The sequence below is a fragment of the Eriocheir sinensis genome, unplaced genomic scaffold, assembly GCF_024679095.1.
Source record: "Eriocheir sinensis breed Jianghai 21 unplaced genomic scaffold, ASM2467909v1 Scaffold682, whole genome shotgun sequence".
Lineage (NCBI taxonomy): Eukaryota > Metazoa > Arthropoda > Malacostraca > Decapoda > Varunidae > Eriocheir > Eriocheir sinensis.
Window position 1 is genome coordinate 110,001 of NW_026112034.1, and position 27,981 is coordinate 137,981.

The 27,981-nt window shown below is 43.9% G+C and overlaps 1 protein-coding gene across 6 annotated transcripts; it reads left to right on the plus strand.

Moving 5' to 3' along the window:
* Positions 1-4,254: 4,254 nt before the first annotated feature.
* On the plus strand, positions 4,255-27,338 carry LOC126993828 (uncharacterized). Of its 6 annotated transcripts, none has more exons than XR_007748309.1 (10): positions 4,255-4,645; positions 8,829-8,946; positions 9,940-10,115; positions 10,243-10,329; positions 10,883-11,489; positions 13,920-14,005; positions 14,508-14,630; positions 22,500-22,563; positions 25,374-25,525; positions 25,985-27,338. XR_007748309.1 is itself a non-coding variant. In XM_050852967.1 (7 exons), the coding sequence occupies exons 3-7, from the start codon at positions 11,433-11,435 to the stop codon at positions 23,675-23,677; spliced, it is 483 nt and encodes a 160-aa protein (XP_050708924.1). In that variant the 5' UTR covers positions 4,255-4,645; positions 8,829-8,946; positions 11,311-11,432. The 6 variants fall into 6 exon arrangements, 3 of the variants coding, with proteins under 3 accessions (XP_050708924.1, XP_050708922.1, XP_050708923.1); XR_007748310.1 differs by having other exon boundaries at positions 8,855-8,946; XR_007748308.1 differs by lacking the exons at positions 9,940-10,115; positions 10,243-10,329 and having other exon boundaries at positions 8,855-8,946; positions 11,311-11,489.
* The last annotated feature ends 643 nt before the right edge of the window (positions 27,339-27,981 follow it).

A 27,981-nucleotide genomic window follows, 5' to 3' on the forward strand; every position in this document is an offset into this window, starting at 1 on the left:
CGGAAAATGAGTAAAAATGATGAAGTTGAGCGCGCCGTCACACTATCACGTAACAAAGGACGCCGAGAACTCAGCTGATCTGCGCGGGAGACTGTTGGCTTCTTCTTCTTCTTCTTCTGCGCTGTTCTTTATAATCTTTTTATCTTCTTCTCCTTATTCTTATCCTACTTGTATTTCTCCTTCCTTTCCGTGTTACTTTTTCCTTTTTTTTCTATTTTCCTCTTTTTCTATTCTCATAAACTTTTTTTCCTCCATTTTTTCTATCTTCAGTAATTCCTCTTTCTTTTCTTTTTCCTCTTTATCCCTTCCTCTTTTCCTCCCTCTTTTCTTCCATTCTTTCTTATCAAAATTTCTTTCCCTTCTCTTTTTTCCTTACTCTTTTATTATATTGTTATGCCGGACGTGTTACTTGGGTTCCGTGTCGCCGTCAGGAGACTCCGTGGGAGGGAGATATGTAAACACCTTGCACAGCTTATGTAGTTTAATATTCTTCCTTAGTAGTACACTTCACTCTGACTCTTCACTGACCACTAGCTTACTATGCCTGGGACTGACTCCTCTCGCCCTCTTCTCCTATATATATCCAGAACAATACAGTCTAGAACGTTACAGTATATTTCAGATCATACAAGAACATGTAGCAAAAATATGTGCGAGTTGGCAATACTTCCCGCCTGGCGCCTGGCTGCGCCCCGCGGGGCGCAAACGGAGCCTTGCTCCCCGCCCCCCTGCTCGCTCCTCCTGGAGCCTTCTAGAGGCCTATAGACGCCGGGGGAAGCTTCCAGCACAACAATATTTTATCTTTTTTTTTGGGGGGGGGTATTTTCGTTGGGGATATACCCAAAGGGAGTAAGGCAGTGCATGCCGCGCAACCCCGCAGACAGCTGGTAGAGAGATGCCCAATTCCTTCATGGAGGAGGCCCAACAACGGGGCTGAGTGTCGGAAAGAGCCCACCTTTCCACCCCCATGGTAACTGATAGGTCTCGAACCCGCGCCCAAGCACCCCGCCGAAGCGCAAGGCGGAGACTCTACCACGGGACCACGGGAGCCCCCATATTTTATCTTCCCTCTTCTTCCTTCTTTTCTTCTTTCCTTCCTCCCTTACGCTCTCTCTCCTCCTTTCTTCCCCTTTTCTTCCCCTTGCATATTCTCCGGGTTTATTTAGCTTGGTGTCGTTTTGTCATCACGATATACGCTAAAAAGACAGACTAGGCTACGTTGTGTTGCTTTCACTCTGAGACGCGCAATTATTGACTTCCCTGCTGTAAAACAAAGGGTGTGATTTTTCAAGCTTTCTTTCACGTCCAATCGGCCAGGGCAACAATATTGTCTCTGTTATTACTGTTATTTTTATTATTATTATTATTGTGAACATTATCGAGGTTCACGAAAGGACAAGGAAAAACGGAAAAAAAATAATGTGACGGCTTTCTTCTACGTCAAATCGGCTACGGAAACCATATTATCACTGTGATTATTGTTATTTTATTAATATTGTTATACTTAACAAGATCATAAAAGGACAACAGGAAAAGACGGAAAAAAATATATAGACTTTAGCTGTAATTGTGGTGCTTTCTTGAACCTCAAATCGCCTACGGCAACAATGTTATCACTGTTATTATCGTTACGTTTGCTGTTATTGGTGTTGTTAAGATTCGTCGAGGGAAAAGAGGAAAAGGCACATGATATTAGGCCAACGTAAACAGACCGAGTCCCCCTGATAAGAAAATCATAAAATTCCCCCTTTCAAAAATAGCCTAATATTTCACGATTCATCCATTTCTTCTTTCTTTTCCCTTATTATTAGTTATTATTCTTTCCTCTCCTTTCTTTTCTTTCCTCCCTTCTAATTCTTCCCGCTCTTTGTTTCTTGTCATTTTTCTTTCCTCCACTTTTCTTTTTAATTGTTATGAAAATAACGTCTACATCCATGACCCAAACTAACAAATAATTATGACAGGGATATTTAGGTCTGCCTCCCTCTGTCTCTTTCTCTTTCCGTCTGTCTCTGTGTTTCTGTCCGTTTCTGTCCGTCTGTCTCTTTCTTCTATCTGTCTGTCTGTCTCTGTCTGTTTCGTCTATCTGTCTGTGAATTTCTGTCTCTGTTTCTTCTATCTGTCTGTCTGTTCATGTCTGTTTCGTCTATCTGTCTGTGAATTTCTGTCTCTGTTTCTTCTATCTGTCTGTCTGTTTCTGTCTGTTTCGTCTACCTGTCTGTCAATTTCTGTCTCTGTTTCTTCTATCTGTCAGCCTGTTTCTGTCTGTTTTGTCTATCTGTCTGTGAATTTCTGTCTCTGTTTCTTCTATCTGTCAGTCTGTTTCTGTCCCTGTTACTGTCTCTGTACGTTCGTGTCTCTGTTTCTTCTATCTGTCGGTCTGTTTCTGTCTCTTTCTGTCAGTCTGTTTCTGTCTGTTTCGTCTATCTGTCTGTGAATTTCTGTCTCTGTTTCTTCTATCTGCCTGTCTGTTTCTGTCTCTGTTTCTTCTATCTGCCTGTCTGTTTCTGTCTCTGTTTCTTCTATCTGCCTGTCTGTTTCTGTCTCTGTTTCTTCTATCTGCCTGTCTGTTTCTGTCTCTGTTTCTTCTATCTGCCTGTCTGTTTCTGTATCTGTTTCTTCTATCTTTCTGTCTGTTTCTTTATATTTTTCTTCTATCTGCCTGTCTGTTTCTGTCTCTGTTTATTCTATCTGCCTGTCTGTTTTTGTCTCTGTTTCTGTCTCTGCTTCTTCTATCTGCCTGTCTGTTTCTGTCTCTGTTTCTGTCTCTGTTTCTTCTATCTGCCTGTCTGTTTCTGTCTCTGTTTCTGTCTCTGTTTCTTCTATCTGCCTGTCTGTTTCTGTCTCTGTTTCTGTCTCTGTTCCTGTTTGTCTGTTTCTGACTGTTTCTTCTATCTGTCTGTCTCTGTCTGTTTCTGTTCCTGTTTGTCTGTTTCTTCTATCAGTCTTTCTGTTTCTGTCTGTTGCTGTTTGTCTGTTTCTGTAGGGTGACCAGACGTCCCCGGTTTCCAGGGACAGTCCCCGTTTTCAGTGACCTGTCCCCGGCTACTGTTGTCCCCGGGAATGTCCCCGGTTTTCACTGTGACTGAAAGATCCGAAATTCGAATAAAGGAAAAAATGAAAAAAAAAAAATGTTGACCAAACTCTACGTACAGTAGGGCACCGTACTACTCGCACTGTACAGTGTACAGTGTATATAACTAAGGACATGATAAACAGCTTTGCACGGCATAATTTGCGAGGCTGCCTTCCAAGAACTTGCAAATTGTTAATAAATTGAATTTTCATTCAATTCCTTTGCAATTTAGGAAAAATAGGCTGAGATAAACTTTTGAATGCTGCTTTATGACTGGTAAGGGCAGTTTCTCCGTTTTAGTTTTTCAATGACAAAAACACCACAAGTTTTGGAGGTTTTTACGCCTCCGAACCGAAAATGTCCCCGGATTTTAATTGTCTCAGAAATCTAATCACCTTACACTGTTTCTGTCTGTTTCTTATATCTGTCTGTCTGTTTCTGTCTCTGTTAATGTTTGTCTGTTTCTCTCTCTGTTTCTTTTATCTGTATGTCTGTTTTATCTCTTTCTTCTATCTGTCCGTCTGTTTCTGTCTTTCTTTCTGTCTATTTACGTTTGTTTCTGTCTGTTTCTGCCTGTCTTTCTATCTGTCTGTCTCTGTCTCACCCGTAGTGAGTCTGTCTTGGAGCTGCCAGACACGTTGAGTAACCTTCATGGTGCCGGAAAATATAACAAATAGTGTATAAATAAAATAAAAAAATCTCCCGGAAACCCACACGAAAGATGAAACGAAGAGAAAAAGCGTAGAAATTGCCTGAACGTGTTTTTTGGGAAATGTTTCATATTGTTCTGGTTTTGAGGGTGTTAGATGGGGCTCTAACTTGGAAAATTAAGAAAAAATTATTATTCGGGTTATTGGATATAAATGATCCTAACACATATACCTTTCATAATATAAGTCCTCCGAGCATCAAACTATGTCCCTTTAAACAGGTTAAATGGACAGTTTGACAGGTTACTGCGCAAGGCTAAAGGGCTGGCCTTCAATCTGCTATTTTTCCTCTCTTTTCCATTTTTGAAGGCGTATTTCTTGGCATTGTGAAGTCTGCCATTCAAACCCGTTTTCTGCCTCACTAAATCGTGGGAGAACATGTAAACAAACCCGGCTTGATCTTGATCCTGATCCTGATGTCACAGGTGGCTCGGGATTTCTCCCCAGCCAGGCCTTTGTATCGGCCGCTCCTGTGAAAAGAAAACAAAACATGCGGAAAGTCTTGTTCTCGGGGCAGGATGTCGTCCCCTACATCTCGCACGCCACATGCCCTCCAAGAACTCTTTCACTGCCTCAATCACTCGTCCACTCGTCTCTCCGCTGAGCCCCAGCAGCAGCACCGGCTCAGGCCCAAAGAAGAAGAAGAAGAGTAGATTCAACGGAGCTGCCTGCGTAGCGACATAAGCATTACTTTTTCTCGTGTTTACCTTCAAACTACAATGAAGAGAAGTTCCGCAGCCTTTAAGAAGAAGGTGAAGGGCACAGGGACGGCCAGGGAAAGTAAGGAAAGCTGCAGAGAAGCCTTCACATGACGAAAGTGCCTCCACCACCACCACTACCACCAGATCACCACACTAAGGTATCTTAGTACGATGTAATTTACTTACTGATGTGACGTGACATCTTCATTTCCTACATCGAAGAAGGGTAATACTTTATAAGAAGTCCGCCTCCCCCTTCGCCACTCCAGCCCCCCTACCCCCCAAGACAAGCCTGGAGAACTTTGGGGAACCGGGGCTGGGGGGGAAGCCAAAATCACAAAAATTTCCCAAGAAAAATCCCTAAATGAAGGAAAATTCCCTAGTCTCGAGAGTAAGGAAAGTCCCAACTTTATAACCTAATAGCCCCCCTGCTAACCAAGGGGGGCTGCGCCCCTCTTGGACCCCCACCCCGCACGTATGATGCGCCGGAAAATCATGTTTTGGTAAAGATTCGTATTAGGTCCGTGCCAGTATCTCATAATCTACTTTATGAAACATCACTATCTCTTCATATATCTTTTCTACAAACCTTCAACAGTCATGGAAACGCTTTGAAAATCCAATTCCAGGAATTTTTTTTACTCTTGAAAATATGGGATAATGTTTACGAAAGCGCGTCGCTTCCTCTGCTGGCCGCGGCAACGCTGCAGCCGCAAAATAGCTCGCAGAGGGCTTAGGGTCGGGGAGCATATTTAAACTACTCCAACCGAACTTTACGACCTACTAACGGGGGGGGGCGCAGCCCCCCCCTGGACCCCCCCACTCATGTATATGTGACATATGTCAGCGAGGAGGTATTTCGCAACACCTGCCGCGGCCAGCACCAGAGGAGGCGACGCGCTTTCGTAAACATTATCACATTTTCAAGAGTAAAAAAAAGTCCTTGAATTGGATTTTCAAAGCGTTTCCATGACTGTTGAAGGTTTGTAGAAAATATATATGAAGAGATACTGATGATTCATAAGGTAGGTAATGAGATACTGGCACGGACCTAAACGAACTTAACCCATGTTTTTTTCAGTGGGAGCATATTCAACCAACTGAATTTACAACCTGCTAACGAGATTTCTGCCTCGACCCTTCCTAACCAAGGGGCTGTGCCCCCCCTGGACCCTCCTGCTTCCAAAATTTCCCTAGAAAAATCCCTAAATTAAGGAAAACTCCCTATGTGGGAGGGGTCCAGAGGGGGTGCAGCCCCCCTTGGCTAGGAGGGGGGTCGAGGGGGGCGAAGCCCCCTCGTTAGCAGGTTGTAAAGTTCGGTTGGAGTAATTTAAATACGCTCCCCACCAAAAAAAAAACATGATTCTCCAGCGCATCATACATGTGGGGGGGTCCAGAGGGGGGTGCAGCCCCCCCTTGGTTAACAGGGGGGTCAAGGGGGGCCGTTAGGTTATGAAGTTAGTACTTTCCTTACTTTCAAGACTGGGGAATTTTCCTTCATTTAGGGATTTTTCTAGGGAAATTTTGGAAGCCCATTTATCAGTGATTTTGGCTTCCCCCCCAACCCCTGGTTCCCCACAGTTCCCCAGGCTTGTCTTGGGGGGTAGGGGGGCTGGAGTGGCGAAGGGGAGGGGGACTTCTTATAAAGTATTACCCGAAGAAGGAATATGTTATTATTGAAAAAGATGTTCTAGATGGGTATGTTTGAAGTTAGTTTACTGGTAGGTTTTCAGGGTAGGCCTATGCATGGATAAGCCTTAACTGAGTATTAGAAACAAATAAGTAGACAAGTGGAGGGTGGGGAAGAGGCCCACCACTTGTTAAAAGCAGCTCCACATGTTGAAACTTATGTGCCGAGGACCCCCACTGGGTTAGGTAATTGCTACCGGCAAAGGCCTATAACAAATGTGTTTACAAAATTCTTTAATATTAAGCCAGAGTTACCATTTTCTTATTACAACATGGCCTATAGGCATAATAGAAGTGACCAAAGTTTGATGCATGTAGGACTTATACTTCCCGAGTTATGACAAATAATTTTGTATTTCTTTGAACGGAAATTCCTGGAAAATGATATTTTTGAAGTTTAAAAGGTAAAGATTCGTTTTAGTACCGTGCCAGTATCTCATTATCTACTTATGAAACATCACTATCTCTTCACATATCTTTTCTACAAACCTTCAACAGTCATGGAAATGCTTTGAAAATCCAATTCAAGGACTTTTTTTTTTACTCTTGTAAATAGTGGATAATGTTTACGAAAGCGTGTTGCCTCCTCTGGCGGCGGCCACGGTGACACTGCAGCCGCCGCGGCCGTAAAATAGCTCGCAGAGGGTTTAGGGTCGGGGAGCATATTTAAACTATTCCAACCGAACTTTACGACCTACTAACGAGGGTGGTGGAAACCTCCCCCGACCCCCCCCCCCGCATGTATATGTGACTTATTTCAGTGATGAGGTATTTCTTGCAACACCGGCTGCACCGTCGCGGCGGCCGTTGCCAGTGGAGGCGACACGCCTTCGTAAACATTATCCACTATTTACAAGAGTAAAAAAAAAAGTCCTTGAATTGGATTTTCAAAGCGTTTCCAATACTGTTGAAGGTTTGTAGAAAAGATATTTGAAGAGCTACTGACGTTTCATAAGGTAGGTAATGAAATACTGGCACGGTACTAAAACGAATCTTAACCGTATAAAATCTCCCAGAATGATTATTTATTAGGGAATTTGGAAATAAAAAAGTGGCTTGTTTTTCAACTCTCTCTCCAGATAGTAATTAAGCCAAAAATACTATAATTTAATTTGATGTATTTTTACAAATTTTCCCCAAAAATATAGATATATATATTTTTTTTTATAAAAATCATAAAAAATATGAAAATAAAAAAAAATCTACTTCTCTTTTAATAGCTATTTTGAGGAAAGATGACATTTTCAAATCATATATAACCCATTCAGATTTATTAAAAAAATTATAAACTGACAGCTTATAAAGCACAAGTATAAAATCAGCTCATGGAACGCTTCCCTAATTAGCCTAATACACTTAAAATCAATGTCTTGCTCCGAGACCCAAACCAACAAATAATTATGACAGTGATTTTTATATATACCTGTCTGTCTCATTCTCAGCCCCTCTCTCTCTCTCTCTCTCTCTCTCTCTCTCTCTCTCTCTCTCTCTCTCTCTCTCTCTGTATGTATGTATGTATGTAGTGGGGGGGGGGGGGGAGAGATGTGTGTGTGTGTGTGTGTGTGTGTGCCTGATTACGAGTTGGACTTACAATCACTAGCCCGACAGGAGCAAACTAATTCTCATGATGATCGATCTCTGGGTTCTGCCATGACCTCCCCATCCCCCTGGCTCAAGGGGGTACAGAAACAACTCTTTGTCAGCGGAAAGATTTCGGCATGAGTGGGGCTCGAACCGCCGCTTGTCAAGCCGTGAAGCCTGGCAGAGCAGCGCTCCAACTGATTGTGCTACGGAGCGGTGTAGAGTAGGTGTGTCATTCACTTCTTGGTCTGCTACGGGTCTCTCTTGAGACAGCCAGCCGTTCCCCTACGGAGGAACACAGAGCTCATAGTTCTGATCCTTGGGGAGGACTGAGACCACTCACACACAACACACCGCGACAAGGAAGTCACAACTCCTTGCCTGACGTCGCGTACCTACTCACTGCTGGGTGAACAGGGGCTACACGTGAAAGAAGGTAAACCAAACTTATCTTCACCCGGCCGGGGAGTCGAACCTCGGTCCTTCTGGTTGTGAGGCAGACGCTCTATCCACTGAGCTACTGGGCCGTGTGTATTTACACACACACACCCTGTGTGTGTGTGTCCTATGAGTGTGTGTGTGTGTGTGTGTGTGTGTGTGTGTGTGTGTGTGTCCTACGAGTGTGTGTGTGTGTGTGTGTGTCCTACAAGTGTGTGTGTGTGTGTGTGTGTGTCCTACGAGTGTGTGTGTGTGTGTGTGTGTGTGTGTCCTACAAGTGTGTGTGTGTCCTATGTGTGTGTGTGTGTGTGTGTGTGTCCTATGAGTGTGTGTGTGTGTGTGTCCTACGAGTGTGTGTGTGTGTGTGTGTCCTATGAGTGTGTGTGTGTGTGTGTCCTACGAGTGTGTGTGTGTGTGTGTGTCCTACTAGTGTGTGTGTGTGTGTCCTCTGTGTGTGTGTGTGTGTGTGTGTGTGTGTGTGTGTCCTACGAGTGTGTGTGTGTGTGATAGAAAGAGAGAGAGAGAGAGAGAGAGAGAGAGGAGGCGCCGTGAATAAATGATGACCTATGATTATAACTCAGAGTGTTTGACAACTTCTTTACCTTGAACATGGAAATCCCCGTGAAAACCCAGTTAATCTTCTCCGTGGCCTCAGGAAGTGGTGGCAGCGTCAGCCTGAGACGATTAGTACTGCAGCACGCGTACGTCCGGCTTCCCAAACCTCCGAGGGAGCTGCTCGTGCAACACACTGGTGAGCCAAGTTGGTCCCCAAGCCACACAACAGTTAATTGAGGCTTCTTAGTCCAGATTAGTTTTCCATTTTTCTTTCAGTTTTTTTACTTTTAGATTATTTTACATTATCAGTTTTCCATCAATTTAATACCTATATTTATATTTTTAGTAAATATATATCTTGTGTTTTATATGTATAGAGTATAGTAATTTTTAGGGAAATAAAATTATTCTGATTCTCTCTCTCTCTCTCTCTCTCTCTCCCCTGCCCCCCTTGGTGTATGGCTCTTCCCTGTAAGCTGTTGTCAAATCCCCTCAGCTGTGTCCTTTCTTTGTCACTGGTGGAGGGTTGAGACTGACTGGTGCTGAGTAAATGCTGTTGTATTCTATTTTCCTGTACAGTCCTGAGCAGCGCTGGGTGGGCTATTTTTGTTTCCTTTCTTTTTGCTCCTCAGCTGCCTCCTTTGATGTAAAGAAACAGCTCATCATTGCCATGGTTAAACCTGCTTCTCGATCAAGAGTCTTGCCCCATTCACCCGTCACGTGGTTCCACTGACTTGCATGTTTTGGTTCTAACTCCACATCCTCACCATCGTCACTGTTCTCCTGCTGCCCCGCTCCCTGTCACAGCCTCCTCTCAACTTGCATATTTTGGTTTTCCTGAGGCCTCGTCAGCATCATTGCCAAGCTTGGGTTCTTTTGTTCCTGTTTTACTCATGTTGTCAAAACACATCAGCTGTATATGTCATTTCAGAGGTAAAAAAGAAATTGAGTTCTTGGTATTAATTCGGCCTCATCAGCACCACAATCCCAGCTTGTAATCTCCTACTCATGTTTTTGCTCCTATCTTCTGTTGCCAAGTCAGGTCGTCATATCCTTTCAAAGAAGAGGTATGGTGTTGGTTATATCTCTGTGCCCCGGCATCACTACCTGGGCTTGCATTCTTTGCCCATGTGTGTTGGACTCATCCTTGTCTTCTGCCAAATCACATCAGGCATATATATCCTTTCAGAGACTCGTCTGGAGCCCAGGAAGAAGCTTGTGTCTGAGTACGAGGCGCTGATGGAAGCGGCGGCGCTGTCAGCCAGTCCAGCTGGCCACCTCTCCGGGCCCATAGTCGTGGGGGGCATCTTGGCGGAGGGGACTGTAAGGGTTCATGGAGCTCCTGGCTCAAATTACAAGCAAAAGGTGTCTCAATTACTGCCTCAAATTAGAGTATTAGGAAGATGAATTATGATGACTTACATGTCTCCAGTAAGTTTATAATACCCTGCTGTATATAAATGCATCACAATATCTTCTGGTCTGGATTCAGTACTTGAAGGGCGGGAACTTGAGGCTGCTGAGTACCCCCTTGGCCGAGGGAGGGGACCAGGCCTTCCTCACACTTAGCTTTACTCAGGTGAGGTTGGTGGAGGCTGAGTTTAATGAGTCATTAGCTTGTCCTCACACTTCTTAAAGGTAGAGGTGGGTGCCTGTGGCATGGCTGTGGTGCTCATCTGCAAACCATTGGCCCTTTGAGCCTGTGTTGGGGAAGAAACACTCACACTGGGGCAGGCCAGGGGGAGTCCTGGGAATGCCACACTGCACCTTCCCCTGGTTTACTCAGCAGCTTGTTTATGGACCCTCCTCAAGGGGAGGATGAACAGCTGGGTGAGCTGCACGCCCTGCACAGGCTGGGATTCAAACCCTGGCCCGTGCAGTCATGGCCAGGCATGATGACCATTGCTCCACTTCTTTTACTGTCCCTCAAGTTATTTTTCCTGACTGTTAACTTTAGCCAGCAAGGTTGGTGGCTTGTGAGGTTTAGTTCATATGACATTGTTGTTGTGTGACTTTACAGGAGATTGTCACAGACAGAACATAACTTTAAGTGTCTGCAAAAATATGATGACTTGTAAAAGGAAACAGAAGCCAGAATTGCAGTTTTAACGTTATGTTCCTCCTCTATGTAGGTCAACCGCAAGAGTCTGGACTTCCAGATCAAGTACGGGTCCAGCCTGCAGCACCTCCACGGGGTAGTGAGCCAGCTAAAGGCCCACCTGGAGCAGTCTGGCAGCCTCAGCGCCCTGCCGGCCCTCGTGGAGTGATTGTCCTGCTGTTTGGGTGACTTAGGAGGCTGGACAAGGGAAAGGGAAGGCATGGTTAGGGTAGTGATTGTCCTGCTGTTTGGGTGACTTAGGAGGCTGGACAAGGAAACTTTAGGCATGGTTAGGGTAGTGATTGTCCTGCTGTTTGGGTGACTTAGGAGGCTGGACAAGGGAAAGGGAAGGCATGGTTAGGGTAGTGATTGTCCTGCTGTTTGGGTGACTTAGGAGGCTGGACAAGGGAAAAGAATGCAATCAAATGGTCACAACTTTTTAACCCTTTAAATTGGGCACAGGCAGAGACTGACGCTGGGTGTGGGTGGAGCAGCTGGATACATGGACCTTGCTGGGTGTGTGAGTGCCTCCCAAAGAAGAGTTCCCAGCGCCACGGCTCCCAAGACCTCTGCCAAGCTGGGCAATGTCAGTCTGGTCATTGGACACAAGTCGCGGCAGGTGGCAAAAGTGGACGTGGCTGGTGAGTAGTGTGGACTTTGTAGTGATTTTTTTTATCCGTGTATTTATTTATGTTTGGAGCAGGTTTTGTTATAATTCCTTCTTCTTTTCTCTTTTCAACCTTCTTTTTCTCATTTTCTCCTGGTAATGGTTCCTCTCTGTTTTCCTTTTTTTCTGGACTAGGTTTTATTGTTGAAAGATTAGGTGTTGTTAGATATAGTATTGTTAGGTGTTAATAGGTTTAGATCAGAGTATTAGTCTTTTCCTTTCTCTATCTTTTTCTCCCTCCTCCTCCTCCTGGTAGTAGTGATTCTTTTTCTTTTCTTTCTCCTTTTCTTTCTCTTTTTCTTTTCTTTTTTTTCTATTTCCTCCTCCTTCCCCTTCTCTTTGTTCTTCCTCCATTCCTCTTCCTGTATATACAGTGATGCATGCTTTCTTTTTCTGTGTGTCTCTAAACATGTCCACTGTTCATCTCAGTAAACAAGTCTGTCTTTAACTCAGGGACTACTTGTGTATATGTACAGTACACTTCATGCATGTTGTCTTTGTGTTGATAAGCAAGTCTTGCTTTTGTGAGCTGAAGGAGGACTGTTTATCATAGTATACAAGCCTGCTTCAACTTATGCTTATGTACTCAAACCTGACATGCACTCATCCCCTAGACTATTGTTGCCACAAACTTCTCCTCTCTGGGGGTTCTGGTAAACCTGCCTCTTACAACAGTGGGTAATCCTAGACTATTGTAACTTACTATGAATAATCCTAGACTATTGTTACCACATTTGCCACAAAACCTTTCCTCTCTGGGGGTTCTGGTAAACCTGCCTCTTACAACAATGGGTAATCTGTGGTTATTAGTTCTAAATTTACAAAGACTTATTCTGTACAAATTTGTTACCTTATTAAGTAGCTTTGAAAAGAGAAACTGTCCTTATAAGTCACATAAGTACTGCATGATGATTTACTGTTGAATGCCACTCGGAGATCCAGTGATCCTTAACATTCCTCTGGAAAGCAAGTTTCAAGCAGTGTGTTGTGAACCTCTTGTTCCAGACACATCCCCGACATACTCAGCTGAGTTGTTCAACAGTGATTTTATACTTCATCCTTGGGGATTTGGAACTATTTTCATTATGCATTTTAAAAAAGGCATTGATACATTGCATAACAGTTTCTCTTGTTTACCGGAAATTATCCTTGAGTCAACCAAAGCCTTGTCAAACTATCACTTTGCTCTTAAAACTGCCCATGGAAATACTACTAACACAACCACTACCAAAGCCTTGTCAAACTATCACTTTGCTCTTAAAACTGCCCATGGAAATACTACTAACACAACCACTACCAAAGCCTTGTCAAACTATCACTTTGCTCTTCAAACTGCCCATGGAAATACTACTAACACAACCTCTACCAAAGCCTTGTCAAACTATCACTTTGCTCTTCAAACTGCCCATGGAAATACTACTAACACAACCTCTACCAAAGCCTTGTCAAACTATCACTTTGCTCTTCAAACTGCCCATGGAAATACTACTAACACAACCTCTACCAAAGCCTTGTCAAGCTATCACTTTGCTCTTAAAACTACCCATGGAAATACTACTAACACAACCTCTACCAAAGCCGTGTCATGCTATCACTTGGCTCATAAAACTGCCCATGGAAATACTACTAACAAAACCTCTACCAAAGCCTTGTCATGCTATCACTTGGCTCATAAAACTGCCCATGGAAATATTACTACTAACACAACCTCTACCAAAGCCCTGTCAAATTATAATTAGCCTCGTACCACTACCCATGGAAGTACCCAGAGAGTCTTATCCATTGTTGGTGTGTGAGGCCTGAACTCTCTGAGGATATTGACCCAGGCCTTGAGATCAGTCCCAGCAATGTCAGTCAGCCAGGCACTGTTCCCTACATGCTTCCCATGAACCTCTGCTGTGGGTCAATGGCCACACCCAACACACTCATTATCCCTGTCAGTAATAACAAACAGACCCCAAAAAGTGATGGAAATGAACTCTATGGAATGTAAGGGAGGCAGAAAACAGTTTAAAAGCTGACATTGTTTTTTGAGCTGGTAATAGCTGGCATTTCTTCGTGAGGGAGAGCTGGCAATACTGTTTTTCATGCCCAAGGAAAGGCTTAGGTAGTCTTACGCTTGACAAATTAAACGGATCAATGAAAACTTTCAAAATAATAGGAATATTAATAATATGACACACACACACACACACACACACACACACACACACACACACACACACACACTAACATCCTTAGCACACACAGTAGCTAAAATAACAGTAGTAGCCTAGCACACTGACCCCCCATGACCTGACCTGACCTCTGCCGTGTGCATAACTAAACTCAATCCTCCCTGTCATCCCTGCCCTGTTGTGCCGTGTCCTCTGCCGCCCCGTGCTGCCCCGCGTCGCCCCGCCAGTGCCCCATCAGGACGTCATTGTCTCCAGTCATGCGGTCCAGCGAGTCACTGCTCTACCGCACGGCACTGACCCCAAGGACGTCCCGGTGAGTCAGTCCGTCTGTCAGTGAGGGACATAACCCCTGCCTGAGCTAACCCATCGCTGAGTCAGGCATTCATTATTTGTGTTATTTCAAGCCATAAGAGTAGCCTAGCATATGAGGAGGAGGAGGAGGCATCCATCAGTTTACTCAAGCATTATCTCAAGAGCATAATGTAACATAAGATAATAAGGAGTCTGCAAGAGGCTGATAGGCCAACACAAGGCAGCTCCTCACTATCCATGAAATCATCTAACCTCTTCTACCCGGCCCTCACACCACCAAAGCCTTATTAACACCCCTTACTAATTAAAGCCCTTCATACATTTGTAAGCCTCCATCAAGTCTCCTCACACCCTTCGCTTTTCTAGAGAATGCAGGTTTAAATGTTTGGGTCTGTCCTCGTATGACAAGTTTCTCACCCCTAAGAGATTGTAACCCTTTTCCATATACAAACAGGTAAACACACACACATTGACCCCTCCTGACCTGTTGTAACCCTCCACAGATCCACAGCAGGGACGTGGCCACCCCTGCCAAGTCCCTGGACACAGCCCCAAGTGTTCCCTGGTGGGCCATACTCGCTGGGCTCCTCCTCCTCCTCCTCCTCCTCACCCTGCTGCCGTGGAAGGTGAGGGAGAGAGAGAGGGACTTTGATCACTGTCCCAGGCATGGCCAGAGGAATGTTGATGATGAGGTTACCGTAGTATCTTTTTTTTCTTTCCTACTAATTCCTCCACCTCGGAAAAACTGAGCTTGTCGTCCGTGATCACACCAGTGTTACCTGAGGCTGGGATTAAGTTCATGAAAGTGTTATTCTCTCTCTCTCTCTCTCTCTCTCTCTCTCTCTCTCACACACACACACACACACACACACACACACACACACACCTCTGGTCTGGGTCATCACTGTATCTATTCTTTCCAGTTTGTCTGAGGTACAAGTTGTTTCTGGCTGCCACAATGTCTTGGTGCTCCAGTAATATATGTCTTCCATTCCAATACTTCTTAAATCTAAACCCAAGCTCTCTTATAACTTTCCATAAAGCTGTTCTGCCACCTTGAAAGTTTATTGGGGTTTCCTTGGCTTTCTGTAGCACAGTATTCATCATCATCATTTCCAGGAGATGGCCATGGCAGAAGAGCTTCCAACTTTCTCTATCCAGACACTCCCTCCTTGCCTGCTCAAAGCTTCTCAAAGATCTTTCCCCCCTCTCCCCAACGTACTCTTGCACCCTATCCCTCCATTTCACTGGAGGTCGTCCTCTAGCATTCCCTCCCTCTCTCTCACTCACATACACCCTTCTGGTCATCTTACTCTCCTCCATTCGCTCCATGTGGCCAAACCACTTTAAAGTCTGTAGCTTCACTTCTTCCACCACTCCACACTTCTTCCCTTCACCCCTGTGACACATTCCAAAACGTTCGTACACACTTTCATTACTCATTCCATCCATTCTACTCACACCACAAGCACTCCTCAAATAACTCATTTCCACTGCCTGCACTCTAGACCTCTGACTTTCATTCCAGGCCCACGTTTCACTTGCATATGTGAGGGTTGGTACTATTATTGTATTTCTCAAATCCCTCTTTACCTCCATGCTCACACTTCTGCCATTCATGATTCGTCCCAAAGACCTTATCACCCTTCTTCCTTGCAATGCCCTTTCTCTTATCTCTCCCTCCATACCACCATGCTTACACATAACTGATCAAGATACTTAAACTCATTGACCTCCTCCATTTCATCACCATTCAAAATTATTTTGCATTCTTTTTCACATTCAATTACCACTCTACATGGGCATACAAAATCTACAACCTCACTTCTACTTTGCTCACAAACCATCACTTTACTTTTGTTGACATTTACTTTCAGCTTTCTCCTGTTACAGACACTATCAAAAACACTGACCAAATTTTGTAGGTCACTTTCATTTTCTGCAATGAGCACCGTGTCATCAGCAAACAGTACTGAATTCAGTACCCACTTCCTTCCCTCATCGAACAGTCTTACTCCAACTTCCCCAACTTTGCCCTTAATTCCTCTAATAACACCATCCATATAAATATTGAATAACCATGGTGACATGACGCACCCTTGTCTTAGGCCCACTTTTATCTCAAAATGTTCACTTGTTTCTCCAGTAATTTTGACACATGCAGATGCATCCTCATAGAAAGACTTTATTGCACTAAGCAGTTTTCCTCCCACACCATAAATCTTTAAAACATCCCACAATGCAATCCAATCGACTCTGTCATAAGCTTTTTCCAAATCCATGAAGGCAGCGTATAGTTTCTTTCCTTTTGCTATTATTTTTTCTAGTACCATCCTGAAGGCAAATATCTGATCCACACATCCCCTTCCCTTCCTGAAGCCTCCTTGCTCTTCACTGATTTTCTCTTCTGTAAGTCTTTGCACCCTCTCTATTACAACTTTTCCATATACCTTTCCGGGTATACTCAGGAGACTTCTACCTCTATAGCTCCCACATTCCCCTCTCCTGCCCTTCCTTTCCCCTTGTAAACTGGGACAACGATGGCTTTCGTCCAGTCTGCTGGCACCCCCCCCCCCCCCTCCCATGCTACCTCACATATCTTGACCATCCATTTCACGACTTCATCTCCTCCACACTTCAACATTTCTGCTGTGATTCCATCAATTCCTGCTGCCTTTCCATTTTTTAATCTTTTCATTGCCTGATTTGCTTGTTCATATGTTATAGTTATTTCCTTATATACTACTCCTCTACCTCTACTCAAAACTGCTGCTGTTACAGCTGCTGGACGTCCACCCTCAAAATTCATTAAGTTTTTGAAATATTTTCTCCATCTCTCTTTCACAGCTTCCCCGTCTTTCACCATCTTTCCATTCTCATCCATAACTTCATTAATTTTACTTGAGGAGATATTTTCTGCATTTCTTTCGTTTTTTCCTGTCTCCATATCTGTATTTATCCAGCTTTTCCTTAAAGTTATGCACACTCTTTGCCAATACTACATCCTCATTTGGTCTGTTCCAAACCTCCAGGTTTCTTTGCGGGAAGCTATATTTCTTTGTCTCTCAAGCATCTTCCCTTTCTCAATTGTGTTCCTGGTGTTTCTTCCTTCTCTTAGTAGTAACTAAGCTAACTAAGCTTGTTTTTGTGCTGTTAGAGATGGAGAGGCAGCTCACAAAAGGTACCAGAGCCTTTGCACTCCTGCTAACCATGATCTTTACATTTTCGCCCGAAATTGTGCAAAATCTATTCTTCAACTTACCAAAACCACTTTCATCCATGGCAAATGTCAAAACCTTGTTTTTTCTAATTCTTCCCGTGACTTCTGGCACCTAGCCAAAAATATCTCCTCCAACTTCACTTCTTCGTCATTCCCTCCACTCCTTGACCCTGACGGCAGCACTGCCGTCTCATCGTCTCATCAGCTCTCCTCCTCATACAGATAGTCTTCTACCTCTCAAATTCCGCCGCTATGTTGCCTCTCTTTCTATCTTCTATCGATATTTTCATGCTGACTGCTCTTCTGAACTTTCTAACTGCATGCCTCCCCCCCTCCCGCAGCCCCGCTGCACACGACTTTCTACTCATGCTCATCCCTATACTGTCCAAACCCCTTATGCAAGAGTCAACCAGCATCTTCACTCTTTCATCCCTCACGCTGGTAAACTCTGGAACATTCTTCCTTCATCTGTATTTCCTCCTGCCTATGACTTGGACTCTTTCAAGAGGAGGGTATCAGGACACCTCTCCTCCCGAAATTGACCTCTCTTTTTGGACACTCCTTTGACTTCTATTCAGGAGCAGTGAGTAGCGGGCTTTTTTTTTTTTTTTTTTCTTTACGCCCTTGAACTGTCTCCTTAGTTGTAAAAAAAAAAAAAAAATCTGTCTCTAAGGCTGAACTCATTATTCAAACTTTCTGTAACAACTCCACTCTGGATGATTCTGGGCATATTCCTCCTACTCATCCCCCCTCTGACTCCTTTATGCTTGTTATTAAGATTCTTGGGAATGATGTTTTCTATGCCCTCTCTGGCCTCAACTCTCAGAAGGCTTATGGACCTGATGGAGTGACTTCTGTTGTCCTTAAAAACTGTGCCTCCGTGCTGACACCCTGCCTGGTCAAACTTTTTTGTCTCTGCCTATTAACATCTACCTTTCCTTCCTGATGGAAGTACGCCTTCATACAGCCTGTGCCTAAGAAGGGTGACCGTTACAATCCCTCAAACTACCGCCCTATAGCTTTACTTTCCTGTCTATCTAAAGCTCTTGAATCAATCCTAAAGCACCTTTCCACTTCTAACCTTCTATCTGATCGCCAGTATGGGTTCCACAAGGGGCATTCTACTGGCGATCTTCTTGCTCTCTTAACCGACTCCTGGTCATTCTCTCTTAGCCGTTTCGGTGAAACTTTTTTCAGTTGTGCTAGACATATCGAAAGCCTTCGATAGAGCCTGGCACAAGTCTTTGCTTTCTAAACTGCCCTCTTTCGGATTCTATCCCTCTCTCTGTTCCTTTATCTCCAGTTTCCTTTCTGGCCGTTCTATCTCAGCTGTGGTAGATGGTCACTGTTCTTTCCCTAAACCTATCAACAGTGGTGTTCCACAGGGCTCTGTCTTATCACCCACTCTCTTCCTGTTATTCATCAATGATCTTCTTTCCTTAACAAACTGTCCTGTCCACTCATACGCTGATGACTCCACTCTGCATTATTCAACTTCTTTCAACAGAAGACCCTCTCAACAGGAATTACATGACTCCAGGCTGGAGGCTGCAGAACGCTTAACCTCAGACCTTGCTAGCATTTCCCATTGGGGTAAAATAAATCTTGTGTCCTTCAATGCCTCAAAAACCCAATTTCCCCACCTATCAAGTCGACACAATCTTCCAAACACCTATCCCCTATTCTTCAACAACACCCAGCTGTCACCTTCTTCAACACTAAATATCCTCGGTCTATCCATAACTCAAAATCTGACCTGGAAACTTCATATCTCATCTCTTACTAAATCAGCTTCCTCGAGGCTGGGCGTTCTGTACCGTCTCCGCCAGTTCTTCTCCCCTGCACAGTTGCTGTCCATATACAGGGGCCTTGTCCGCCCTCGTATGGAGTTTGCATCTCACGTGTGGGGGGGCTCCACTCACACAGCTCTTCTGGACAGAGTGGAGGCTAAGGCTCTTCATATCACAGCTCTCCTCTTACTGATAGTCTTCTACCTCTTAAATTCTTCTTTCGATATTTTCATGCTGACTGCTTTTCTGAACCTGCTAACTGCATGCCTCCCCCCCTCCCGCGGCCTCGCCACATGCGACTTTCTACTCATGCTCATCCCTATACTGTCCAAACCCCTTATGCAAGAGTTAACCAGCATCTTCACTCTTTCATCCCTCACGCTGGTAATCTCTGGAACAATCTTCCTTCATCTGTTTTTCCTCCTGCCTACGACTTGAACTCTTTCAAGAGGAGGGTATCGGGACACCTCTCCTCCCGAAATTGACTTCTCTTTTGGCTACTCCTCTGTACTCTTTTTAGGAACAGTGAGCAACGGGCTTTGTTTTTCATCATTTTTTTTTCTTATGCCCATGAACTGTCTTCTTTGCTGTAAAAAAAAAAAAAAAAAAAAATCCTCATTGTCTACTTCTTCCATTTTAATCAATAATTTATGAGGCGGTGGCTGAATGGATAGCGAGACGGCCCCGTGTTCAGGAGGACGCGAGTTCAATCCCCGCCCGGTGCCACCAAGCTGGGATTTTTCAGCCGCCGCCGAGTGGCCTAAAACTACCCACATGCTGTCCAGAAGACCACCTATCAACCCGGACTCTAGATTCTAGGATTGAAGATGAGCTCTGGGAGGGCAGCATGAGCCAATGCAAGATGGCGCCACTATAAACACTCACCTGCGCCAGAACGGGCTGGGCCGACCATCAGGCTCCACGGTAAAGAAGCCTTGGACCGACCATCAGGATCCACCGAGAAGAAGCCTACCGGCGCAATAGGCCGTGACGTAAAAAAGAAAAAAAAAGTCTCCCCTTTCTCTTCCTTGTTCCAGTGTTGGCAGGTCCATTTCCTTTAATCTTTCTTCATATGACAATCCCTCCAGTTCTGGAACCATTTTCGTTGCCATCCTTTGTGTTCTTTCTAGTTTTTTTATGTGTTTCTTCTTATGGGGAGACCACACCGCCTCCACAATTTTGTTTTGTTTTTACAACAAAGGAGGCAGCTCAAGGGCACAAAAAAAAGAAAACAATAATAAAAAAACCCGCTACTGCTGCTCCCACAAAAGAAACAAAAGAGGTGTCCAAAAGCAAGGTCAATTTCGGGAGGAGAGGTGTCCTGATACCCTACTCTTGAAAGAGTTCAAGTCGCAGGCAGGAAGAAATACAGATGAAGGAAGATTGTTCCAGAGTTTACCAACGTAAGGGATGAAAGAGTGAAGATGCTGTTAACTCTTGCATAAGGGGTTTGGACAGTACAGGCATGAGCTTGAGTAGAAAGTCGTGCAGCGGGCTGGGAGGGGGAGGCAGTTATCAAGTTCAGAAGAGCAGTCAGCGTGGAAATATCGATAGAAGATAGTATGAGAGGCTACATCTCGAGGGAATTTAAGAGGTTGTAGAGTATGATTAGTAGGAGGAGAGCTGATGATTCGAAGAGCGTTTGCCTCCACTCTGTCGAGAATTGCTGTGAGGGAGCCCCCACACATGAGATGCATACTCCATACGAGGGCGGACAAGGCCCTGTATATGGATAGCAACTGTGCGGGGAGAAGAACTGGCAGAGACGATACAGAACGCCCAACCTCGAGGAAGCTGATTTAAGGAGAGAGGAGATGAAGTTTCCAGTTGAGATTTTGAGTAAAGGAAAGACTGAGGATGTTTAATGTTGAAGAAGCTGAGTGTTGTCGAAGAATAGGGATAAGTGTTTGGAAGATTGTGTCGAGTTGATAGGTGGAGAAATTGAGTTTTGAGGCATTGAAGGACACAAGGTTCCTTCAGCCCCAATCGGAAATGATAGCAAGGTCTGAGGTTGTTGTTCTGCAGCCTCCAGTCTGGAGTCGTGTATATGCATATTCCAATTTTGGTCTAATCATAGTGGTTATATTCTTTTCCATCATATCCTTATCCTTGTAGTGGAATGCTAATCCTATATTTCTTACCATTCTATTCATATCTCTGAATACCCTATTAACATGACTCTCAGGCTGTTGATTATCTTGTATTGTCACTCCCAGATCTCTCTCTTCTTGAACTTTTTTTTAATATTTCTCCATCTCCCATTCTGTATGTTCATTTTGGTCTCCCTTCACTCTTTTCCCATTTCCATTACATGACATTTATTCACATTGAATTCCATCTCCCATTTCATACTCCAGTCCCAGATCTTATTCAGGTCCTCTTGCGAAATTTCAGTCTTTACTGTTTCTTATATGTCTCAGCAATTTCCCAATGTCTGCAAACAGGCTCATGTAACTGCTTACTTTCTCCGGCATAACATTTATATATACCAGGAAAAGTATTGCTGCCAATACTGATCCTTGAGGCACTCCACTCTCTACAATTATCCTTTCCGATTTCATGTCCTTTACCACTGTGTGTATTTAGGAAATTGGATAGCCTTACTATTTTTTGTGGTAGATTCTGGTGTTTATTTAAGAAATTGGGTAGCCAAACTATTTTTTGTGGTAGATTTTGGTGTTTATTTAAGAAATTGGGTAGCCAAACTATTTTTTGTGGTAGATTCTGGTGTGTATTTAAGAAATTGGGTAGCCAAACTATTTTTTGTGGTAGATTTTGGTGTTTATTTAAGAAATTGGGTAGCCAAACTATTTTTTGTGGTAGATTTTGGTGTGTATTTAAGTAATCAGGTAGCCAAACTATTTTTTGTGGTAGATTTTGGTGTGTATTTAAGTAATCAGGTAGCCAAACTATTTTTTGTGGTAGATTTTGGTGTGTATTCAAGTAATCAGGAAGCCAAACTCAGGCAGCTGTTTCTGGCGCCAAACACCAGCTTATTTCAACATCCTCCCCCACTATCCTAAACCTCTGTCTGAATACACTGCAGCCCAAAAAATCTAACCTAACTCATCCTGGCATGAATAACCTAACAGGGGGCCTTGTCCCCCCCCCCCCCCCTGTCTTCACATATCATCTGAGAAAGGGGAATAAATTTAAGCTAACCTAAGCTAATGTAGCCCCAGACATTTAAGACTATGGGCCGCTTCACAGTCACTTTGTTTGTTTTGATCGATACCAATGGCCGCTATAGTATTTCCGTGTCAAACTGGCCGATGGGGTGGTAGTGGCGGCTGCGGGGTTAGCCTAGCCCAGCACCTTGGCACACACTCTCAACACCTCTCGCTTCCCCTGCTGCCGCCACTCCCCTGTAGGCCAGTTTCACGTGGAACACTATAGCGTTGATCGCCGCCATTGGTAGCGATCAAAACAAACAAAGTGACTGTGAAAGCGGCCCTATGGACACAACTCTTCTTCTTCTTCCACAGGTGTCGGGTTCCTGCACAGGTGAACCAAGATGGAGTCATGGCTTTGGGGCGGCTTGCTAAACAGGTACGTGTGTGTGTGTGTGTGTGTGTGTGTGTGTGTTTACCTGTTGTGTAAGGAAGTGAAGGTTTTCAGGTTTATTTTACCCACACACACACACAAAAAAAAAAAAATGGACATATAAAATGGGAGATGGTGAAATATTAAAGAAAGTACATGAAGAGAAAGATCTGGGAGTAATAATGCAAGATAACAAACAGCCTGAGTCTGAGAGTCATGTTAATCGGATATTCGGTGATATGTATAACATGGTGAGAAATATAGGAATAGCATTCCACTACATGGATAAGGATATGATGAAAAAATTCATTACCACTGTGATCAGACCAAAATTGGAACATGCGGAGGCAGTGTGGTCTCCCCATAAGAAGAAACAAAGAAACTAGAAAGAACACAAAGGATGGCAACAAAAATGGTTCCAGAGCTGGAGGGATTGACATATGAGGAAAGACTTGCCAACACTAGAACAAAGAAGAGAAAGGGGAGACCTAATACAAATCTATAGATTGTTGAGCAAAATGGAAGAAGTAGATAACGGTGAGTTACTACTGAGAGAAGGAATTACCACCAGGAACACAAGAGGACATCGTAGAAAATTGAGGAAGGGAAGATGCTTGAGAAACAAAGAAATATAGCTTCCCACAAAGAAATAAAGAGGTTTGGAACAGACTAAGTGAGGATGTAGTATTGGCGAGGAGTGTGCAAAGCTTTAAGGAAAAGTTGGACAAATATAAATACGGAGACAGGACCACACGAGCGTAAAGCCCAGGCCCTGTAAAACTACAAATAGGTAAATACAACTAGGTAAATACATACACTTAACTTCCGCTGACCCACACTGCAAGCTGAAAACATCTAAACTAACCCGAACGTGAACATAATTTACCTAATACACTTTATTTATTTATTTATGTATTATTATTTTTTTTCCCTAACACTTAACCTCTTGACTGTGGATTTCCTACAGTCCGACCTCACCAAGCTACAGGAATGGAACAAAAAGTGTCTACGGCTACAATTCAGTCAAGAAAAATGTCAAGTCCTGCACCTTGGGAGGGGATATCCAGCACACCAATACCACATGGGAAACACTTTACTATCCACCACAGAGGCAGAGTAAGACCTGGGAGTATATGTTACCAGGCTACCAGTGAAGGGATATCCAGCACACCAATACCACATGGGAAACACTCCACTATCCACCACAGAGGCAGAGTAAGACCTGGGAGTATATGTTACCAGGCTACCAGTGAAGGGATATCCAGCACACCAATACCACATGGGAAACACTCCACTATCCACCACAGAGGCAGAGAAAGACCTGGGAGTATGTTACCAGGCTACCAGTGAAGGGATATCCAGCACACCAATACCACATGGGAAACACTCCACTATCCACCACAGAGGCAGAGTAAGACCTGGGAGTGTATGTTACCAGGCTACCAGTGAAGGGATATCCAGCACACCAATACCACATGGGAAACACTCCACTATCCACCACAGAGGCAGAGTAAGACCTGGGAGTGTATGTTACCAGGCTACCAGTGAAGGGATATCCAGCACACCAATACCACATGGGAAACACTCCACTATCCACCACAGAGACAGAGTAAGACCTGGGAGTATATGTTACCAGGCAACCAGTGAAGGGATATCCAGCACACCAATACCACATGGGAAACACTCCACTATCCACCACAGAGACTGACCTGGGACAATTATGTTACCAGGCTACCAGTGAAGGCAAAGTCCCTGACAATCGCAGCGGATGGGTTAACTTTGGTTGGCTACACCGCAAGCCAAAAACTTTTAAACTAACTTAACGTAACCTATCGAACAGACTTCCTTGACTCCCCCATCGTTTTCGCATTTATTATTTTTTTTTATTTGTTATTTGTACGCCCGAGCCCACAGTGCTGTTAGGCTTTCTTTTTTATGGGCCTGGTGGTCGGTCCGAGCCCATCTTGGCACAGGCAAGTGTATATAGTGGGGCCATCTATTCTCAATTAAAATCTATTCTCGATCCTCTTTGTTTTCTAATTTAATCTGAGCATACTGAATTAACCCGTCCACTGTGGTTGGCAAGGATTTTGCCCTCACTTGTAGCCTGGTAATATACAGTCCCAGGTCTTTCTCTGGCTCTGTGGTGGATAGTGGAGTGTTTCCCATGTGGTATTTGTGTGCTGGATATCCCTCCACTGGTAGCCTGGTAACATATTATGGGCCCAGGTCTTTCCCTGGCTCTGTGGTGGATAGTGGAGTGTTTCCCATGTGGTATTGGTGTGCTGGATATCCCTTCACTGGTAGCCTGGTAACATATGGTCCCAGGTCTTACTATGGCTCTGTGGTGGATAGTTGAGTGTTTCCCATGTGGTATTGGTGTGCTGGATATCCCCTCCCAAGGTGCAGGACTTTACATTTTTCTTCATTGAATTGTAGCAGACAGTTTTGGTCCATTCCTGTAGCTTGGTGAGGTATTCTGGTAGGAAATCCCCAGTCAAGGGGTCACACTGTCCTAACCTAACGTAACCTCCTTAATGGGAAACTTTGAACCCCACGACCCCTCGTTTCCACACTTAATCTGAGCATGCCAAATTAAATCAAACTAACTTAACCTAACGTAACCTAATGTAACCTGACTAATGTCTTTTTTTGTTCGCCCCTTCAACTCGCCCTATTTTCACATTTCATCTCAGGCCTGTACTTTTGGCAGCTTTTGGGGGGGCTAGAGGGCATCATACGCATCTCTCTCTCTCTCTCTCTCTCTCTCTCTCTCTCTCTCTCACCAAAAAAAAATAAAGTCCCCACATCCACAGGTCAGATGAGCCACAACGTGCGCAGGTCACAACAGGTCACCACATGCAGGTCGGAGGTCACACAGCCACCGTCCATGGCCTGACCCCTAAGAGTGGATACCAGCTGTCTGGAGTGGACACAGAAGTGGATTCCTTACAGCATCGGGACTCCTGTAAGAGGAGACATAGGAAGCACAGCTGTGGAGGAGGAGGAGGAGGAGGAGGAGGAAGGGTTAGTAGAGGCATGGAAGAAAAGAAAGACAAAATAAGAAAATGAGAGAGAGAGAGAGAGAGATACTTACACACTTTATATATATATATATATATATATATATATATATATATATATATATATATATATATATATAAATATATATATATATATATATATATATATATATATATATATATATATATATATATATATATATATATTTATTATTTTTAACTATTTCATATTTAGAATTATTTCCTTCTTCCCTCCCTTTCCTCCTCCTCCTCTTTATATTTTTTCTTTCCTTATAATATAAATTTTCTTTTCTTCTTCAACCTCCCCCTTCCCTTCCCTTCCTTCCTTCCCTCCTCCCTTCACCCATCCCCCAACCCCCTCCTAACTCTTCCTTACCCCATAGGTCAAGATCTCGGTCACCCTCGGAGTCTCGTCACTGGCAACTTCCCGAGGAGCTGCGTCTGTGCGTCACACTCCACCTCCAAGCTAACCCAGGACTGTCCCAGGCTGAGCTGCATGACATAACCTATACTAAGATCGAACCCGCCTGCAACCTCAAGATCAAGTACGGGTCACCCAAGCCTAGGAGACAGAGTAGCCCTCGCCAATCTAAGAGGTGGGTGATTGCGGCTGATTGGGGTCTGAAGAGGCTGTTTTTAGGGGCGAGAGGGCAGGGATAAGACTGTAAGGTTACTATCAGTGCTGAGAGACAAAAAATGTGAAGGGTAATTTTTGGGGCTGATTTCGGTGCCTGAGGGGGCTGAAAGGAGTAGAGGGGAAGGAAAGGGGCTGAGAAGGAGTCGTCAGGTCGCTATGGGTTTAAGAACGGGCTGGTTTGGGGCTTTTTAGGGGGCTGATTTCGGGCTGCGAGTGTAAGGCCGCGGGCACACAGAAAGTGAGAAAGCTAGCGAGAGCTGCAAGGCGAGTTTCTGTGGCCATACTCACTCTGGAATAGCTTAAGTTAGGTTAGCATTTTTTTTTTTAATTATTATTTTGGTGTAATGTCTCTCATGCATCTTCCTTTTCTCTCTCTCTCTCTCTCTCTCTCTCTCTCTCTCTCTTTTACATCTAAGGATGCGGCTCAAGGGCAACAAAAAGATTACAAAAAAGCCCGCTACTCGCCGCTTCCACAAAAGTAAAAAGTACAGGGTAGCCAAAAGAGAGGTCAATGTCGAGTGGAAAGGTGTCTTGATACACTTCTTGAAAGAGGTCAAGTCCTAGGCAGGAGGAAATACAGAAGAAGGAAGGCTATTCCAGAGTTTACCAGTGAAGGGGGATGAAAGAATGGAGATGCTGGTTAACTCTTGCATAAGGGGACTCGTTATCTACTTCTTCCATTTTATTTCACAATTCGTACATTAGTATTAGTATTAGGCATTTACCTAGTGTACCTAGTTGTGAAATACAGGAAAAGAGCCGTATTAGGCTCGTGCTGTCCCGTCTCTATAACGCTTATTATCCAGTTTGGCTTTAAATTCATGAATCGTTTTTGCACGCACAGTCTCCTCGTCGAGTCCGTTCCATGTTGTTGTGCTTCTGTATGGAAAACTGTATTTATTGACGTCTCTCCTACAGTCGCTCTTCTTCAATTTCTTACTATTCCCTCTTGTCACACTTCTGTCACATACCACTAAATCTTCCGTCCAATTTCTCCAATCCCTCTTGTATCCTGTATTAGTTCCCCTCTCTCCTTCTCTCCAGTGTTGTAAGTCCCAATTTCTCCAGTCTTTCTTCATAACCCCCCGGTCCCACAGAGCCCGAATCGGTCCCGAATTTGAAATTTTCAAATTCGGGTTGAATTCGGCTAGCTTCGTAGTACTTCGTGAATCAGTGTTTTGGTGTACTTCATAGTATCAAATCAGTGTCAATTCGGGTACTTCATAGTACTTCATAGTGTTTCGGTGTACTTCATAGTACTTCATAGTGTTTTGGTGTACTTCATAGTGTTTCGGTGTACTTCATAGTACTTCATAGTGTTTTGGTGTACTTCATAGTACTTCATAGTGTTTTGGTGTACTTCATAGTACTTCATAGTGTTTTGGTGTACTTCATAGTGTTTTGGTGTACTTCATAGTGTTTTGGTGTACTTCATAGTACTTCATAGTGTTTTGGTGTACTTCATAGTACTTCATAGTGTTTTGGTGTACTTCATAGTACTTCATAGTGTTTTGGTGTACTTCATAGTGTTTTGGTGTACTTCATAGTGTTTCATAGTGTTTTGGTGTACTTCATAGTACTTCATAGTGTTTTGGTGTACTTCATAGTGTTTCATAGTGTTTTGGTGTACTTCATAGTACTTCATAGTGTTTTGGTGTACTTCATAGTACTTCATAGTGTTTTGGTGTACTTCATAGTGATTCTGTGTGTTTCTGTGTACTTCATAGTGTTTCGGTGTACTTC

Excerpts from the sequence above, each read along its gene's own strand:
- LOC126993828 (XM_050852965.1), top strand. The coding sequence starts at position 4,595 with ATGACGAAAGTGCCTCCACCACCACCACTACCACCAGATCACCACACT. Across the intron at positions 8,947-11,310 it reads GCTGCTCGTGCAACACACTG|GCAGAGACTGACGCTGGGTG; the intron begins GTGAGCCAAGTT and ends AATTGGGCACAG. Across the intron at positions 11,490-13,919 it reads GGCAAAAGTGGACGTGGCTG|TGCCCCATCAGGACGTCATT; the intron begins GTGAGTAGTGTG and ends TCGCCCCGCCAG.